Source organism: Ostrea edulis, chromosome 1 (assembly GCF_947568905.1).
Source record: "Ostrea edulis chromosome 1, xbOstEdul1.1, whole genome shotgun sequence".
NCBI classification, from domain to species: domain Eukaryota; kingdom Metazoa; phylum Mollusca; class Bivalvia; order Ostreida; family Ostreidae; genus Ostrea; species Ostrea edulis.
Genome location: NC_079164.1, coordinates 38,955,077 through 38,974,695, shown reverse-complemented (window position 1 = coordinate 38,974,695; position 19,619 = coordinate 38,955,077). Strand labels below are relative to the sequence as shown.

General features: G+C 36.3%; 1 protein-coding gene across 2 annotated transcripts; it reads left to right on the top strand.

Annotated features, from left to right (window-relative positions):
* Positions 1-14,966: 14,966 nt before the first annotated feature.
* On the top strand, positions 14,967-19,369 carry LOC125657418 (zinc finger protein 862-like). 2 transcript variants are annotated; one of them, XM_048888015.2, is made up of 6 exons: positions 16,823-17,294; positions 18,127-18,256; positions 18,365-18,626; positions 18,818-18,926; positions 19,003-19,086; positions 19,191-19,369. In XM_048888015.2, the coding sequence occupies exons 2-6, from the start codon at positions 18,147-18,149 to the stop codon at positions 19,343-19,345; spliced, it is 720 nt and encodes a 239-aa protein (XP_048743972.1). In that variant the 5' UTR covers positions 16,823-17,294; positions 18,127-18,146; the 3' UTR covers positions 19,346-19,369. The 2 variants fall into 2 exon arrangements, with proteins under 2 accessions (XP_048743968.1, XP_048743972.1); XM_048888011.2 differs by lacking the exons at positions 18,365-18,626; positions 18,818-18,926; positions 19,003-19,086; positions 19,191-19,369 and adding exons at positions 14,967-15,804; positions 15,927-16,226 and having other exon boundaries at positions 16,502-16,965; positions 17,176-17,294.
* The last annotated feature ends 250 nt before the right edge of the window (positions 19,370-19,619 follow it).

The window sequence follows — 19,619 nt, the reverse complement described above, 5'->3', positions numbered from 1 at the left end:
AAGTTGGTAGGTCAACATAAGAATTAAATAATTACATTGTCAGACACCATGTTACTGAATTATAAAATGCATAAATAGCCTTATCTGCTACACAAGCAATATATATATCTTATTATACCTGTTGGCAACTTGGCATGGTTTTGCATATTCATGAAGCATTATATATGAGGGTGTTTTTTCATCTACTATCATGTGTTTCTTCTTTCCATATGTATGGAAATTCATCTGAAATTAAAACGATTAATATACATAATATTGAGAATTTGTAAAATTGTACACTATAAGTCCAATAAAAGCTTAAAACACCCCTATCATCGCACAAGAAAGTCATCATATAAACTTCAGCTATAGCCTATAGTCTTATCAAAGTAAAGCACGTCATTAGATCTATATGTAATAAAAAATTATCCAAAAATGAGTCGAGGAAATTCGATCTGAAATTGTCGGTTTAAAATAAGAAAACTGGCGCGTGTCATCTATACAACTCAGTATGTATCTTCGCCAGCAACCCAATACAACCCATCAATAGTAGAAAAAACGAAGTGACACGGTTAGATTTAATTTAACACACGTGAAAAATATGCGAGTTGATGAATCACCTACTTGCTTGAAAACAAAGGGATAAGACTATATCAAACAAGCGTGTCACATGAAAAACCAAGTATTATACATTTTCTAAGGTCTGTCTCTGGCAATTAATGACATAAAATCGAAAGTGACACAGCTAATTAAGCCATGATACGCTCATTTACGTACATTCCCATCACTTACCATTGAGTCCGCCATATTGGATTTTGATCAGTGGAAGAATCCATTCGACATCCGATGCCTGGCCTTCGTTCTTTGAACATCGGAAGGCCTCGGGTACCAGGCTAGGGGGAGACGCTGTGTTACAAATATTGCACAACTTCCCCATGCATCGTCTATAGTATCTGATGATACATAAATCCACAATATGATTGTGAAGATATCATACATGTTATGTTGGATGAATATCCCATTATCAAATTATATTTAATATCCATAATTCTGGTTGTTTATGTATGTACTACGATTTCGAATTTCCTTTACGAAACGAACCCATCTATATATCAAACGGATGGAATACTAGCAAAAACTTACTTATTTCTATAAAGGCATCATTCTAGGACTTTATTCACCCGTCCATGAGATACACCACCTTATAATCACTGTATAAGCGCCCCCTTTTTCACAATGAGCATATTCGGTGTAGTTTCCTTGAGGACACAATAGGGAATCAAAGTTATACATACGAATACATACAATCTTTTAAATATCTTCTTTTCAAGAACCACTGGACCAGAAGAGTGAAAATTTACCTGAAAGCTTCCTGATATAGAGCAGATTCCTATTTATTCAGTTCATGCCCCCGAGGGTAAGGTGGGACCACATTAGAGGATCAAAGTTTGACATGCGAATGTATAGGGAACCAAGCTTGGCATAAAGCATCCTTAGATAAAAGATCATACATGTACCGGTCTACAAGGGCATATGATAACAATTATAAAGTCTCCCAAAGGAAGTATTGGCTGTATAAAAGTGGCTTTTTCTGAGTACTAGTATTCTTCTCCCTTGACGAAATCCTTGTCAATTTTTACTTCATTTAAAAACTCTAATTCAGGAATACTTTGATTTCAAATTTGTCAAAAAGTCCCCGTTTTTTCTTCAGCAAAACTGGTGTCATTTGACCTTGATCCTAGTTTGTAGGTTCCAACATCGTTTTATCATTTTTTCATGATCCCATGTCTCTCAGTCCTGGTTCCAAAGTTATACAAGTTTTTATAATCAAGGTCAAGGTTAATGGAGATACTAGTTTGTAGGTCACTACACCCTTTTATAATTTCTGAAGATTCCATGTCTCTATCAGTCCCAAATCTAAAGTTATACCATATTTATGTTTAGGGTCAGAGGACAAGGTCACTGGTGTCACTTGACTTTGATACCAATTTGTAGATTTCATCATACTTTTAGTAAGTCTGAGAATGTTCTCAAGTCTGAGAATATTCTCAACTCCCCCATTCTCAGACTCAGCGGCCGTCTTAAAAAAGTTGAGCACAATTTTTTCCCCCTCAAAATCAGTTTTATTCTCAAATATTTGAGTCTACAAAAATGCAGACTTAAGAACGTTCTCAAGCATTAAAAATGGCTGCTATGATCAGACGCAGACGTTAGGGGAGACTAAATCGGCGCATTTTAAGACGACCTCGGGTAGTTCGGGACCTTAGTAATCCTCTTGAGAGTCTGGAGGAGGACGAAATCTTTCAAATATATCGCCTTTCGCCAGAAAGTATTGTTTTCATTTTGAATAGAGTTGGTAATCGCCTGGAGACAGACACTGCCAGGAACCGCCCTATTCCTCCTCTGATTCATGTTCTAATATTTTTGCGTTTCGTTACCACGGGGGCCCACCTGAGACTCATTGGAGATAGTCTGAACGTGTCCGAATCCTCAGCTGGAAGAGCAGTGAAATCAGTAGCAAGGGCCATTGTTGATGTCTTCCGCGATTACATAAAGTTCCCGGTCGGAGAGATGGCTACTAAAGTTAAGGAGGGCTTCAGGAGAGTTGCAGGCAAGTTCTAAATATAATTTGAAAATGAAAGTAACGTTAGATGCTCTGCCATAATATTCATAGCTTTAGTGAATTATATACATCAATCCTCAGAGCCAAATACAATGCATACGATTAAACAAATATCCAAAGCAACACTAAATCCATCCCAAAGAATGTTTACCTTCTGTAAATTAACAAAATTCTTCTCAGAGGGTTACAGACTACTAATGTTACCCCTATCTTATTGACCACGCAAGTAGTGCCAGTTTATAAATAGAAGTTTTTTCTTTAAAATTCTTGGGGATGTATGTGGGGTGGATTTGTGTTAGTTTAGGGCATAGATGGAAAGGAGAGGGTCTGAAATTTTTAAAAAAAAAATTATATTAATGGGGAAAGGGTGTAAATAGGCCATTGTTTACCTGCTTTTCAAAGGGAAAGATGCAGGGTAGGGGTTACTTGCGGTGTCATAACAGGACTTGTGTGTGGTGGATTTTCCTGAGATTCACAAATATTTTTGGACTTGCATTGCTCTAATATCACTGTGCCAAATTTCAGGTAAGTTGAGGCAGTGGAATTTTTTATATTAATTTTTATGTTATAAAGGAATGTATAGCAAATTAATTGGTAGTCTGTGTCCAGAGTGAGAGTCTTCCAGTGTTGACATCGCATTGATAAGAAGAGCTCCACCGTAGGGGCCATAACTGCACAATGTTATTTTGAAAGATGGCGGGTCCAACCAAATAAATATGTGGTGTTAGTCTTTTGAATTGGTTTAAATGAACAAATTGCCATACTGACAATGAAATAATTTTTTTAACTCTTAAGTACATGACACATACTAATAAATTCGTATCATACATGTATAGTAAGTAAGTAAGTAATTTATTTCCAATTTTGGGCCCAGAGGGCATACAAAGAATACAAAGTTCATATACATAAATCATAAAAGAGTGATTATCCAAAAGATAGATGAAAAATAAAATTTACAAGTTCATAATAAATCAACTTTTCTTAGTAATGAACAGCTATATATGTAATTGGCAAATTTTTCAATAATATTGTTACATTCGTTGCTCATACGCCAGATAAATTTTTGTCTATTACACAGGTTTATAAAACTCTTGCACAAAATGTTCATGGACTCTATGAATGGTTTTCTTAAGTGTTGGTATGCTATGCAGTCAAATACAAAATGGAATTCATCTTCTACACAGTCAGACTTGCAGAGAGTACATTTTCTCTCATTTACATGTGTTTGTGTGTAACGTCCAGTTTCAATAGCCAAAGAGTGAGAACTGATTCTGAAATTTGTGAAACATTGCAAAACATGTATATGAAATATATACACTGTAATCTAAGATTTATTTTTTATTACACATGGATTTGATGTGGGCACCTATCTAGCCTGAAAGTACATTTATTGAGAAGTTATAGTTTTCGTAGTTTAATCTAACAACATAACCAGACAAGACACTCCCTCCCCCTCAAAAGGTTATTGAATTTTCAAATTGTGTCTGCCATTATCATTTGATAAAAGTTCATTTCAAACACGCAGCATCGTTTTTCAAAGTTATATGAATTGACTGGCGGTCACCATATAAATTAAGTGGCGGCCGCCAGTTAAATGAATATTAATTCTATACCCTGGCACATTATCGCTTCCGTACATTTTAACTAATTTGTTTGCATATAAATCAAATCATATATTAAGTTTTTTCCCTCAAATATTTTTTTGTAAAGAATGACTTGTCATTGTCATTTATGACAATAATTCATATTATTATATACTTTCAATTTCATCTCTTTTTTTTCTATAAAAGTTTGCGGGCATATATCACACGATAAATGCCCGGAAACATTCCGGCCCGCAAACATTACGTCACAATCAAATTTCTACGCCGTTAATTTTCAAATTTTTCGTGTTTTTCATCTTTTACTCAGTTAAACCGATAAAGTTATTGTTAAAAATAAAATTATTGTTAGTTTCTAATTGAAATTGAAAGTATATAATAAAAAGGTTATAGACTTTGTATGGGAAATATGACGACCTCGTTTTTTGTCGCGGACGGACCGAGCTTGCGAGGTCCGTCTACGCGCCAAAAAACTCGGTCGTCATATTTTCCCATACAAAGTCTATAACCTATAATTATAAAATTTGACTAGATTCCCCGCACTATGTTGTTTGTTTTCAGGTGTGTATGAATACATCGCATTATTGGATTTATTGATGTGTAAACTCTTGTTCAGCTTTATTTTTGTCCAATCAAAACAATTGTAATAAATAACATTGCAATTATCAATAATTGTTTCATATAAAAAATGAACTTATATTCATAAATTTATATTATACACATTTTCTAGGATTCCCTAAAGTTCTGGGTTGTGTTGATGAGACACAAATTTAAAATTTGTACACCCAACACCAACTTAGAATGAGGCTGACTATGTCAACAGGAAAGGGTTCCACAGCCTTAATGTTCAGGTATAATGCATATGAATTATTCAAATGACTACATTTTAGTAATACCAAATTTATAATCAGAGATCAAGGTCACTGGAGTCACTTGACCTTGATTCTGATTTGTAGATCTCATCATCCTTTCTGAACATCCAATGTCTGTATCAATTACAACCGCCGCGGCCGAGAGGTTAGGGCGTTCGCCCCACATGCGAAAGGCCGGGATTCGAACCCCGGCCGCGACAGACCTAAGTCGTTAAAACAGGTAGTGACAGCCCCATCGCCAAACGCTCGGCATCAGGTGTGAATATCACGGGTCCTCAGAGATGACCTTAAAACCGAATGACCCGTGTCACCGTAGGTGTGGCACGCTAAAGAACCGTCACAGCTCAATGGCCGTAAGCGCCGAGCATAGGCCTAAATTTGAAGCTCTTCACCAGTCTCAGTGACGTTTCTACATGAGTGAAAAATTCTCGAGCGAGACGTTAAGCAAGAATCAATCTATCAATTCCAGTTCTAAAATTATATCACTTTGTATGTTCAAGGTCAGAGGTCACTTGATCTTGATACCAATTTGAAGATCTTATCTTCATTTCTGAAAATCCCATATCTATAACAGATCTGGTTCTTCAAGAATACCTTTTTTATGTTGTAAGGTCATAGGTCAAGGTCACTTGACCTTAACACTAGTTTGTAGATTTTATCATTTCTGAAGGTACTATATTTCTATCAATTACAAAATTATATGACTTTGTATATTCAAGGTCACTCGATCTTGATACCAATTTGTAGATGTCATCATCCTTTCTGAATACCCTAGGTCTCTATCGGACCTGGTTCTTAAGCAATACCAGTTTTATGTTCAAAGGTCAAGGTAACTAGACCTTCATACTAGTTTATAGGACCTGTAATCATCTTGCCATTTCCGAAGATGGTTCCATGTCACTATTTCGGGTTTTGAATAGGTCCTCAGTACCCCTTGCTTGTCATAAGGGGCGACTAAATGGGGCGGTCCTTCGGATGAGTTCAAAAATCGAGGTCCCGTGTCACTGCAGGTGTGGCACGATAAAAATCCCTCCCTGCTCAATGGCCGTAAGCGCCAAGCATAGGCCTAAATTTTGCAGCTCTTCACCGGCAGTGATGACGTCTCCATATGAGTGAAATATTCTTGAGAGGGACGTTAAATAATATCCAATCAATCGATCACTAATAGTCCTGGTTTCAAAACTTTACCAACTTTTATGTTGATGTTCAGGTCAAGGTCACTTTACTTAGATACTTATTTGTAGGCCGTCATTATCTATTCATTTCTGAAGACCTGAAGGACTCTTGTCATATTTGTTGAATTTTGGATTTAATTTTCCGCATAGAGTTCTATGTTAAATCTCACCTCCATTTGACCCATCCCCCCTAAATGTACCCTAACCCCCTTCAATCTGAAAACAAATACATTTCTGCATATCTATGTACAGTGGCCTATTATATCGTTGAATATCTATTACTTTCATCCACGGATTACGGAGAACAGTGTCGGGCAGTTTTAGGCGCGAGAAAGAACAATAAGTCTCCAAACTTCGCTTGGGAGACTTAATTAATAAATTAGTAGTCAAAGGTAGTTTAGTCATTACCCTTGTATAATGACAGTTTTGCTCAACCTTGTTTATTGCTAAGAACTGCTGCTCGGGTGAGCGATGTGGCCCATAGACCTCACTTTTTTTTTTTAAACCCGTCTCCTATTTAACGTTTTAAGTCAGTATTTTGACTATTCTATGGTCGTTATAATAATTACTCGATTTACCTGATCAAGAATCTAACGGCGGGTGTGACCGGTCAAAATGGTATGCCTACTACTCGTAAGTACCAGATCCAACCTCTGTTGTTTCTAGGGGTCCGTACTTTTATCTGATTTATGAGATTGATCACTGCATGTTCGTTATCCTCAATATTCATGTATCCTATTCCTCTCTTCAGTATATGAATATTCATGTATGTTTCATTATGTAATCATTTAATGTATGAAGTGTGAGAAGTTTCAATAAAATCATTTACAATTGGTGAAGGAAATTAGTATCATATTCTGGTCTGTGACTAAAGGTATCGTGGAATTAGATATATATGTGGCATTTATTTATATCAAACGTTGATTATGTTCCAATTTAATAAGTCACATAAAAGCATTAACCCCGTAAGGACAGGTCTAGTTGGAGTGTGATATATTTCAAATCTGAAGTTGTCGAGAAATAATGACAAATGATTAATGCATTTATCAAGTCAAATCTTTATTATCTGTAATCTATCAAGCAATTTTCACCAAACATGAAAGGCTGGTAATGGGAAAACCTTACTTCTTACAATGTGTGATGTTCTATATGCTAAGTCTTTGGGATTTATCATTAAGAGATAGTGAAAAAAAACACCATCATTCGTGTTTGATGTTGGGGGAAATAATTACAGCTTTTAATGTATCTTGTATTTGTAGCTAATATCGAACAACAGAATCTCTGTGTATAGCAACTTGGAAGTATAGCATGAAATAAGCGAATTACACTTTCCGCCCACAAGTTTATTTTACACGATCGAAAACATAAATCATAAACATGGCCGCCATGGTTTTATGTGGCGGACTTTCTGACTCCATCTGTTGGGATAATAAATCTTCATTTTATATGTTAGACACCTCATTTCGTAATAAAGTTTTCATAAGAAAAACGTACAACGTCTTGACAGTGCCATTGTTCGCAGTCAAACAAATGCGCTGTTGCCAGGCTGAACAAACGTACGTCAAGCACCGGTCCCTCCCCCTCACATGAAGTTGATTGCTACCCGCCAAGATAAAGACACCTTAATGGACCTGCACTCCGAAAAACAGTTGGATACCAAGCAATGTATGTTTTGCTACAATGTTCAAGTTCAGCTTTATCACCGACAGTTTTGACATTGTTTTCTAAAGCAAATATGAAAAAGGAAAACAACTTGAATTATTACACGTATTATTTTAAAGACTACATAAAGTGAATGTGATACATTCGTGATGATAAGTGAAAATATATGTACAATCTAGAGATAGATGTGGCTTGATTGACCCCCCAACTTCAACACTCGAATTAAAGATATATATTTATAATTCAGTAACAAAGCTAACGTTCGATCATTTTATACAACCAACAAAAACAAAAAAAAACAACAACAAAAAAACAACAACCAAAAAACAAATTAATATTAACAAATCCCCACCCAAATATACCAAACAACCCGTGAAAACTTAATGTGTTGCAAAGCAGGATATACATGTATCATGTAAAGTGGACTAAAATTATCTTCATTCCTTACTTTTCTAAATGACAGATAAGTGTCTTATCTGCAGTTTACATGTGTATATCTTTGAAGAATTGCAAAATCGAAAACGTTAATAAATATTGGATTGACTGTGCATTTAGTGAACCAAATTTTGGGAAAAGGCTTATACATGTGTATAGGCTCTACCTGCTGCCTCATCCTTTTATGTTAAAGATGATAAAATATGTTTGACTTAAATTAGTGAACAAGCGACGTTAGGTAGACCTTTGCGTATTTATTCAATTCAAAGTTTTTCTCTTCCCCCCCCCCCCCCCCCCCAAATTTACCACTGTAATCATGTATTGCCGTTGTATTTAGTTTCTAGTCTTCTGGTGGCGAAGTTAATCTTCCGAAGTGATGATGACTATGAAAAACTTTTTATATATCTATTGTATGAAAATACCATTGCCATATTTGAGACGCGTGTAATGCTATTAACTGCAGCGTGCCCAGCAAAATATGAGATTGATTGATTATATATTGTTTAACGTCCCACTCGAGAATATTTCACTCACATGGAGACGTCACCACTTCCGGTGAAGGGCTGCAAAATTCCGGCCTATACTCGACGCTTATGACCTTAGAGCAGGGAGGGATCTTTATCGGGTCACACCTGCTGTGACACGGGACCTCGGTTTTCGCGGTCTCATCCAAAGGACCATCCCATTTAGTCGCGTTCTACGACAAGCAAGGGGTACTGAGGACCTTTTCTAACCCAGATCCCCACGGGATGTTCTAAGCATACATCATGATCCCACCCCATGTATATCTAGGGGTCCGTGTTTGTCTAACTGTTAATTTTGTATTCCTTATAGGAGTTATGAGATAGATCGCTGTTCGTTATCATCATCTTTTCACACAACTAACAGAAATTTGACATCTCATCATTTGTTGGTTTCAATATTCTTTATTGAACTTTTAATGAGCGTAGGACGCCCTCGCCACAATTTGTTAACGGGGTGATTCGTAAATCAGACCTTTTGATATTTGCAATGAATTCGTGGATAAAATCAAACATCTTTTAAAGTGACGTCTTAACAACGATGCTGATTGGTTGAAAAATTCGTTTGATTTCTCTGTCAAAATTTCGTTCGGAGTTCATCTGCACTAAGCACGCGGGACTACTTTTCTCTGGAATGCGTCTTCCCTGTTCTAATTTTAGCGCGATTTACAGAACGGGATTTTCCACACAAGCATTATATATAACGAAATGCATTCGTTTGATTTTAGTTTTTCATTGCTATAAAAAATAATCACAAATAAAGATATGAATAAAATACAAATTCATTTAAAGAAACAACATACATAGGTGATGACGTGGCAGAATAGTCAACTTGATGACGTAGACCACTTACTGGTAGATGTAGACAGATTACACGAGTTCCCGGTATGAATCGTCTGCTTTACGAGATCGATAACATGACGGAGCAAGTGGCGACTTCTGATCTGGTAAATATTAATGAAATTGAACTGCGTTATATGGGGCTCAGTCAACGAGTGCGTTTTAGATGAAGGGGTGTTGAACTTTTTATTCGATAATGAAATGGAGTTGTTTTCCACCGTTCCAACCAGTGTTCAACGGCTCCTCCAACACAATGCAGAATAAATCCATTCACCACTTGTTATCTTCCTTTATATTTAATACAGCTTTTAACCATTGCACCTTTAATTTGGCGTATAATTCAATTAAATCTGCACAGTAACTGTTCCTGACCTGAACGCAGCTCAATCAGTCCATTCCGTTTTGTTGTTGTTTTCATTCTTACATATATGTATTCCTACGCACCATTTTAAAAAACGTTAATTCAAGCTTTTTGATGGGAGAAACTATTTGTTTTTCTATCTTAAAAAAAAACCATAATTAAATGATAAGAAATATAACTTATAATTCTTTGTTTGATACTTTGATGCAGACATTATTTGTCGAAATGCGCATCTGGTGCATCAAAATTGCTACCATATAAGTTTTACATGTATCAAACGAAACATTGGACGGAAAACTTTTTCATCAATGAGCTACTCGCATTGATAAAGTTTTCCGTCCAATGTTTTGTTTGATACATGCATCAAACAAAAGAATTATTAGTTTCATTTCTAAGTCAAAATCTTCACCTTTCAACATATGTCGACCTATGCATGGCGCTTGGGGCATAGCAGTGAGTGTTTGACACTTCTTTATCGTGACACGCGACCTCTGTATTTAAGAACATATCCGAAAAGACCCATAACTTTCATTTCTAGTGCTGGAGTTTGGCGAAGGAGGTCTGACGCGAAGCCAAGATCGAAAATAGAACCGGGGACATCCAGTTTGAGAAGCAGGTACAACAATTCCTACACTATCGCGGCCAGATATAATTGTGTATTGTTTTGTTTGAATTTTAAATCACAAGTTTGTGATTGGACTCTGCTGCTAAAATCATTTAATATTTATTGTCTTGATGGAATTACGGCGATTTTTAAATCTGGCTGAAAAATGTTTGATTTCTGCATCAAAGAAAACCTGATTTTGACTTTATGTTGTGTACCGATACATCGTTTGAATTTGAAAACAAAATCATGTTTTATTATTTCAACGCAATCTTTTGAAATATTTAAATGTGACAAAAACTACTAAAATCTGACCAATTCTCAAAAACCTTTCTCTATCAAACCGTACCGCGCGTCTGTAAGAAAACCTAACTGCATAGTCATGAAGAACAGGGAAACCTTAACCAAAAGTGTTACTTTTAGGATCCCCGGGGTAGAGGTTCTGATTCCAGGGTGGTCCAAAATGGTCAGTGATTTAACGTGGTAACAAGCTTGTTCTGCGTATTATTAGTTCTTAAATCGAGGCATGCTACTTACAGACAATTTGATATTACAAGGGTTTCAACAGTCTCGTATAAAATCAGCATTTTGCTAATCCTATGGTCGTTATAACAATCTAATTTGCCGATAGAACATGTTGGGTCAAATACTGTCTGACGTGTTTCATACAATTGTTAGTCCGTTCTTGGCACACTGATTTTGACTTCGGATTACTGCGTTTACCTGATCAAGATATAGGGCTCATGGCGGGTGTGATCGGTCGACAGGGGATGTTTACTCCTCCTAGGTTCCTGATCCCACCTGTGGTATACATAGGGTTCCGTGTTTTCCCAGCTCTCTATTTCGTATTCCTTGTTATGAGATTGATCACTGTTCGTTATCTTTACTTTTTCACAATAAACATTGAGACCTCTATCAAAACTGAAAGTCATTACCTTGGGTTCAGGCACGAGGGTGGGGCTAAATCTGTCATGTTATCAATATGCATTATCTTAGAAAAAAAACTGATTTACCTCTGGATTGATTATTTGATATCCCGTTGAGAATATTTCACACATACTGAGACGTTGAAGTACCACAAAACCTATGCTTAGCGCTCATTGCCGTACCAGTGAGGGTTCTTTATCGTGCCAACGCCTGCCGTGACACGGGACGTCATATCCGAAAGATCCGTGAATCTAACTTCTAAATGCCGAGCGTTTGGCGAAGGAGCAATCATTACTCATATTAACGTCTTAGGGTTGACGCAACGAGGGCAAGAACTCGCGACCTCCCTGTTACAAAACGAAAGCTCTACTGCTGAGCTACCGTGACCGGTCTTTTACCTCTGTAGAGTAAGCTGTTGGCATGATTATAATAAGCAATAAGCTCTACACCAAAACTGAAAATTCATGACCTCTGGGTTCAGGGTCATGTCCCAGGGTGTAGCTAAGTTGATAATATATTAAGAATGTATTTTATCTTGGAAAACCTTCACTTCTAGAATTATTAAATTGAACATTTAGCTCTATCATAAAACTGTTAAATTCATTAACCATGGATTCTGGGACTATTCCCCTGGGTGGTGAAAGATGGTCATATATTCAGATATTTTAATTTCAACGTCCCTAAAGTGGTCAACTTCTTCAATTTGTCAGCAGGTTGATCCGATATTGACCCTGACAATCGAGAGTCGTGAAAAATATTCAAAATTCAACCTCCTTCTTTTCTCTACTCTCGGAAAATCAGCTCGTGTAGTCTTGCGGCTTTAAATATGGGTAATTTTAATACTGCAAAAAGTATAAAAACCACACGGGTAACACAATGATGTTTAAAGAATAAAACATGTACATACTCAAGTGAACGTTAAGGCTCATGGGCCTCTTATATGAATCTCTTGTATACTATTTGGACTTTTTCCACCGATCATCACAGGACGAGTCTCCACAACTCCATATTGTTTTAAGGTCTTAGGGACAATGTGACTGGTAATCTTGAATAGTATTATTTTGTGATTCAGCCATTTCACATACACAGGTTCTTTCACACCAGGATAGTGTCTATCGTTTACGGGATCCGAACGTCCAGTACAGGTAACCAATTGTCTCTTAACTATATCTCTGATATTGTGAATTTGCATTGAAAGTTCCCATGTGAAGTCTTCGTAAAACGCGTTTTTGTTTTTGTTTTTTTTATTATAAAGCACAAATCAATAACGTTACATGAAGCGAGGAAGGTTACATGTACATGTAAATTCACTTAATTTGTTTGCTCGAAAATGTGTTTCATCAAAATCTCAAACAATGTAATTGTTTGGCAATGACCGTTTGATCTTCCTCAAATATCTTCGTACCCGAAATTCCATGTCTGCACTTGTTGAAATCTGCGCACGAATCGCGTGTCACTGCCTGGTTACAATTTATTGTATTCTAGAGAATGAAGAGATGTTAACAACATCTAATGAAACACCGGTGCGATTACCTGAAAACGAATTGAACAGATAATGACGTTTTTGTCGAGTAGTTAGTGGTATTGCTATAGATGAGCGCACAAGGGTCATACAACCATATGAAAGACGAGCTAACGACGTCATTGTACGTCTATTCAATAATGGGACGATCTACAATCTGAGTAATGAGACAACCTTCAATCTAAATAATGAGGTGTCGGAAAAGATCAGTCCGAAGGTATTGAGAGAATTTGTGTCTGCATTCCTGTCCGAAACTGTCTCAAATGTATTATAAATTGTTCATTGGCTCGAAGTCCAGATTTTCTCAACATTTTATTACAATACCAATCTGGATTAAACTGACGGATAAAAGCTGACACATGTAAAACCTTCTTTTGACGAGACACAAGACAATTTGAAAAACAAACGACCGATATCCCCCGCCAATTAGGAAGGTGAAGGTGACGTACTGATTGCGATGTTGAAAAGTTCCTGGATGATCTTACTTTGATTTCTGCATCAGAATTTAAACCGGCTCCCCCATCATTGAGCATCCAGTTTCAATAAGGTCTCTCATCATTTACCACCCAGTGGTGTGGTCTCAGTCATGAATGACCACCCAACCTCTTTAGTGCTCCACCCAGCTTCGTTAAGGTTTCCATCACTCCACCCAGATCCTTAAGGCATCTAATCAAAATACTTTTAATCTTAATTAAGTATTGTTTTTTGTGTAAACTTGCTTATGGATGACACACAGTATTAAGAACAAATACACGTCATTACGTGTCCATGGATGACGCACAAACAGTATGAACTGAAAACACGTAATTCGCTGAGATAAAAATACAATGAGTAAGTATTGAGATTATAGAGACTCGATCAACAAATCCCTCGTTACCCAAATTCAAAATACTCTATTACATGTACAAGTTTACAAAACATTGACCAATTCTACTCTAACAATCACAACTTTCATTTTCTTCAGACACCTTGGGTAACGAGGGATTTGTTGATCGAGTCTCTATAATCTTTAAAGGATAATTGATACAAACTAAAATATGGATACATGTGTTGATTTATAATTTTTTTTTTTAGCTTAGTTTGGTATTAATGGAATGCCGCGGTCACTATTATGCGATATACCTTCATACGCATTAACTGATTATGAGAAAATTGATACACATCTCGCATGCAGTACGAGTTTTGCTAATACAACAAAATTGATATAATCCGTTAACATCAAACTATATACTTGAAATATTTTTCAAAATAGATTTAAAATTCCCCTACCATCTCAACTTGTTCGTCAGCAAAAAACAATGTAGGCCGTTTCGGAAACTGTCATGACGTCATAATCACCAAATTCATACCTGTATAGGAAAACGACCGGCCGTATATTTCTGAGCCGTAGTAGAATAAAAAGTTATTGTTTCCGTGTATGTTGCGGGATAACCTCCTTGGTCTTGAACTGTTGTTTGAAATATAAAAGTATCGGCTAAGTAATGCCTCGGCTTTTATATTTAAAAAAAACCAACAAACACATTTCACGACCTCTGAGGTTATCCTGCAACATACAAGAAAATGTGATCATTTCTTAAATATTAAATTCCTTTAATAATAAAGAACTTGTAAATTTTCTATCATGTTCAAAGATTAAATATAATACCCCTTCCTATACAACGTTATTTAAAAAAAAAAAATAGCCCATTGTTTTGAACCTAATTGAAAAATCAGGGGAATAACGGAGTAATCCGTAGTCAGTTAGCGTACCAAGAACGGTCTAACAATCGGTATGAAATAAGTCAGATAGCACTTGCTCAATGATGGGTTGCATTGGCAACCAGATCATTATAACGACCACAGTGTTTCCGAAGGTTCGTCGGACCGTCGGACAAGTCCGGTAAAAATAGACTCGGTCCGGTAAAAGTTAGAATCGTGACGGACCAAATGTCCGGTAATGTAGAGGCAATGAAAACTGGGAGAATAATGATAAATGAATAAAATAAAATTGAAATTCAAAACATGTTCATCTTTTCCATGGATTCCTAAAATGGTTTTCAAAAAGTGTCGTTGTTATCGTACTCCAACACGGGATCGTCGCTTCTAAATATATCGGGTTCGACATTTACATACAGTATTTTAGTTCCGGTATAAACCGTGAAATGTTGGGACTGAAATTTGTTGAGGGTGCTATACCAGGAAAAAAACTAAAGCTTAGCAATCCCGATTCAACGAAAAACAACAAGAATTACGAGGCGAAAAGACCTCCACGAAAATTTAACCCAAAATGGAAGGAGGGGCGATCATGGCTGACTTACAACGACGAGAAAAGTGCAATGACTTGTTCAGTGTGTGTCGAGCGTTATGCTTCAAAGTCAGGTTCCAATCGTACCCCAACTGGAATAAGCTCAAACTTAAAAGGTCAGAACACCTTTTTAGACGGATGCACAAATTTCAGAGTGACTGCTGTGGTCGACCACGAGTCCAGCGTTGCTCATAAAAAGGCCATAGAATTTCAAAATGCGTCTGCTAAGACAGGGTCGGATATTTTGACCAACACTTCTGCCGGCAAAGCTTTACAGTCGTTAAGAAAAGCTGAAAAAGACAGACTTGTTTTTTTATTTCGAAATGCTCATGCTGTTATGAAGCACAATCGGCCAATGCGTGACTACACATGGTTGTGTTCATTGGATCAAGTTAAAGGTAAAGTACATGTAAATTTTTATATTATATGCTGGTCTTACGTCTAAAAAATCTCTAGAACTTGTGTTTTCTTGTTATGAAATATCAACCTAAAATAGCTTATGTAATATTATATCTTTAAGGTATTGATCTAGGCGGCACATATATCAACGACAAAGCTGCCATTGAATTTGTGAAGTCAATAGCTGCTACCGAGAGAGACAACACTGTAGATTTTCTCAGCAAAGTCAACTTTTTCTCTATCATGATGGACGGATCAACTGACATCAGTGGTGATGAACAGGAGGCACTTTATTTGCGGTTCTCCTTGCATGGAAAAGTCACAGAGAGATTCCTAGCAATTGGAACACCAAATAGCACCTGTGCAGTTGACTTGGAATCCTTTTTGATGAAGGTGTTTACTGATTGCAGGATTGATAAAGGTACATCTTTTTGAAGGTAGTGGTACATGTCTATGTTATTGTTGAAATTACATATATATGCTCTGTCACAATATGCAGTGACTAATCTGAAATCACTACGTAAATTATGCATAACATTCAAATATCTAAAAGAAAAGGAATTTAGTTCATTCAGTCAGTCCTGCCACTATTTCAGCAGAGACATGACGAAACGAAAGTTAATAATTAAATTTTATCAAAAAACAATGTATAGAATTAGAAACATGATAACATTTGGTTGCAATTACTATTTACAGCAAAACTGGTTGGAATGGGGAGTGATGGGGCCTCAAACATGGTGGGGAAAAAAGGAGGACTCTCTGCTCTGTTGAAAAACAACATTAACGATGAACTTGTTAATGTCCATTGCTTTGCGCATAGACTTGAACTGGCGTTCAGGGATGTACTCAAAAAAAGCAAACTGTACGATAGACTTATGACGTTACTGATAGGTCTGTACTATTTTTACACAAAACAGTACAAAAACAAGCGGGGGCTACTTGATGCTATCAGAGCTTTAAATGTGAAGGGTGTGGTGCCTACAAAGGTGACCGGAACACGTTGGCTAGCCCATTTGTTCCGTGGGATGAACAACATGATGCGTACTTTCCAAGCATATGAGGCACATCTCTGTAGCCTGAGCCACAAGAATCCTAAAGCAGAGGGCCTGGCAAAGATCTTGTTGAGGAAAGACCTTGTGTGCTTTGTTCTTTTTCTCCAGGTTTGTACTTTATAGAATAAATCAAACATTAGTCCGACAATTGGTAGATATGGTAACTATTCAAGAAATCAAATGTCTCATAATTACGACAATAACTGAGAGCTGATAAATTCTTTAAATTAAACTGTATCAAACATCATCATACATGCATAAAGCAAATCTCCACATTCCATCATCTTCATGTGTGTTGTCATCAAATTTTATTAACAGGAAGCTTTAGAACCTCTCATGAGACTGTCGCTTAAACTGCAAAAAACAGAATCCACTGTGGCTGATAGTGTTATTTGGGCAGAATCCACCATAGAGTTGTTGGAAGAGTTCAAGACCAGGTAAGACTCACTGAAGTGTTAACACTCTGAATCATTCATGTAAATTTTATGTATAAAATAAAATCAATCTCATTTGTCTCTTTAAATAATACTGAGATGCATGTGAAAAATGTTTTGCTTTGCTTCTTAATCAAAAAGCAATAACATAAGTAGATCAAAAATTACTTTGTCATTTAGGGACCTTAAAAGTGTTTCCGAAATTATGGAAGCAGGCACATATGAGGGCATTACTCTGCGGGGTAATACACCTTCGTTGTCATACAAGAATGAAATTCTTAGTGGGCTCATAGATGCACTGAAAGAGAGATTTGAGTTGGGCGTTTCTGAAACGAATGTTATGAACTCAACAAGAATTCTGCACTTTAAGAATTGGCCAACAGTTGAAAGTCCAGATTTAGGAGGTTATATCAACAAACTTTGTTAAAGTTCTTTGTTGATGTTTTGTTTTAGTTGACACGTTTTGGTTTTATTCAATTAATCATAAATGTTACTGCTTCTGTGTTATTCATATGAATGTGTTTGTCTGTTTACAAATTAATGTAGACTGTAGTGTAAAAGACTTTATATTCTTCAACATACGCATTCAATTGATATGAAATCAAGTTATTAAGTAAACTGGTAAGATATGGTTGTTCTGATAAAGTGCGATTCGCATTATGATGATCATATACTTTATAATTATGTACATTATTTACAATAACAATGACACAATATATGCTGTAATAGTATTGTGTGACTCTGTAATTTTAATATTCACTTATTGACTTAACCATTTGGCATCACCATGTACAAATAAAAGACCTCTGATTTATTATTGTTTATTTCATTTCAGTCTTTGCTGAAACAGAAATAATGACCATTGCCAACCATTACAGCAAAACTCTTCTAAGAGCCATACCAGATTTTTCTGTTCAGGAGACCATGAATGAGCTCAGGCTTTTCAAGAAAATTCTCTACAGAAAGTAGGTTCCTATCCCAGTGGTGATATTAAAACTAAATATCATAATGTTATGACTGGTATGCCAAAATAAAATTTCAGTATCATCATAAATTAATCAATATAATTACAGACATGGAAGTAAAGTTCAGGAATTGAAATGGTGTGATGCTCATGATCCTGAGTTTCCAATGCTGATGGCCGTGATTGAGCTTCTAGGATGCATTCCCCCTACAAGCGTCAGCTGTGAGACTACTTTTTCTCACATGAAACTTGTTAAGACAAGTAGACGAACACGCCTTCAAACCTCTACCCTCAACGATATTCTCATGGTCAAACTTCAAAGTCCACGAGTTACAGAATTTGACCCTACGTCATCTATTGACAAATGGCTGGTAATTCAAATTTAGTATTGAATGACATAATTTGCATTATCAAATTAAAGAAACAATATTTGAATATACATGAATTAATTGATTTTTTTTTTCTCTCAAAACAACTTTGTCAAGTGATGGAATTTCATACTAGCTGATACAAATGCATTATTCTCTATTTGTTATCAGTTGCTTCACATTTTCTACCACAGTCCTTAGCTCTGAAGCCACGTCTGCCAAACTACCAGAGGGCAAAGAAAGCTGGTCAGTCCACCAATGTGATTGATGTGGGATCCTCCATTGACATCACTGAACTTCAAGGTTGGTAAACTTAAATCCCCCTCCCCCCAATTTCTTTCTAATCTCTCAATATTGAAAAGCTTATTTTTTCCCCTAGATTTGTCAGAAAACACAGACATAAATAACATTCCTGAGAGCATGGACAAAGACACAACTGATTCTGAAGCTGATGAATTTCAAGGTATGTATAGTAATTTCGCATATAATTTTATGATTTTTGACAATATTCATAAGTATCACAAGTCAAATTTAATAACAACTACACTACAATTTATTAATTTCCAGGCTCAGCAGAAAACGCAGTTATGGACAACGACGACATGTTTGCTCTAGAAGAAATTTATGAGTCCAAGGATGATGACGAAAACGATCATTATTGTGATGAATTTCGAGATGAACATGATAATTGGGCATTGATGTTTGAGCTAGTTAGAGATTAAATAATAAATATTGGTGCACTGTCAGTTTTTGTTTATTTGTATATGACTTTCGTTCGGTCTGGTAAATCATCATTCGGTCTGGTAAAAACAGAAATTTTACCAGACCGAATGACTGGTAATATAATTTAGACCTTCGCGAACACTGCGACCATATAATTTACGAAATTATGACATTAAACTAGACATATATGTGTGCGTGTATTTAATTCATTTAAGAGTTCATTGCAATCTTTGTGCTTTATGAAATATTTCAAATGCAGTGTGTATCTTATAT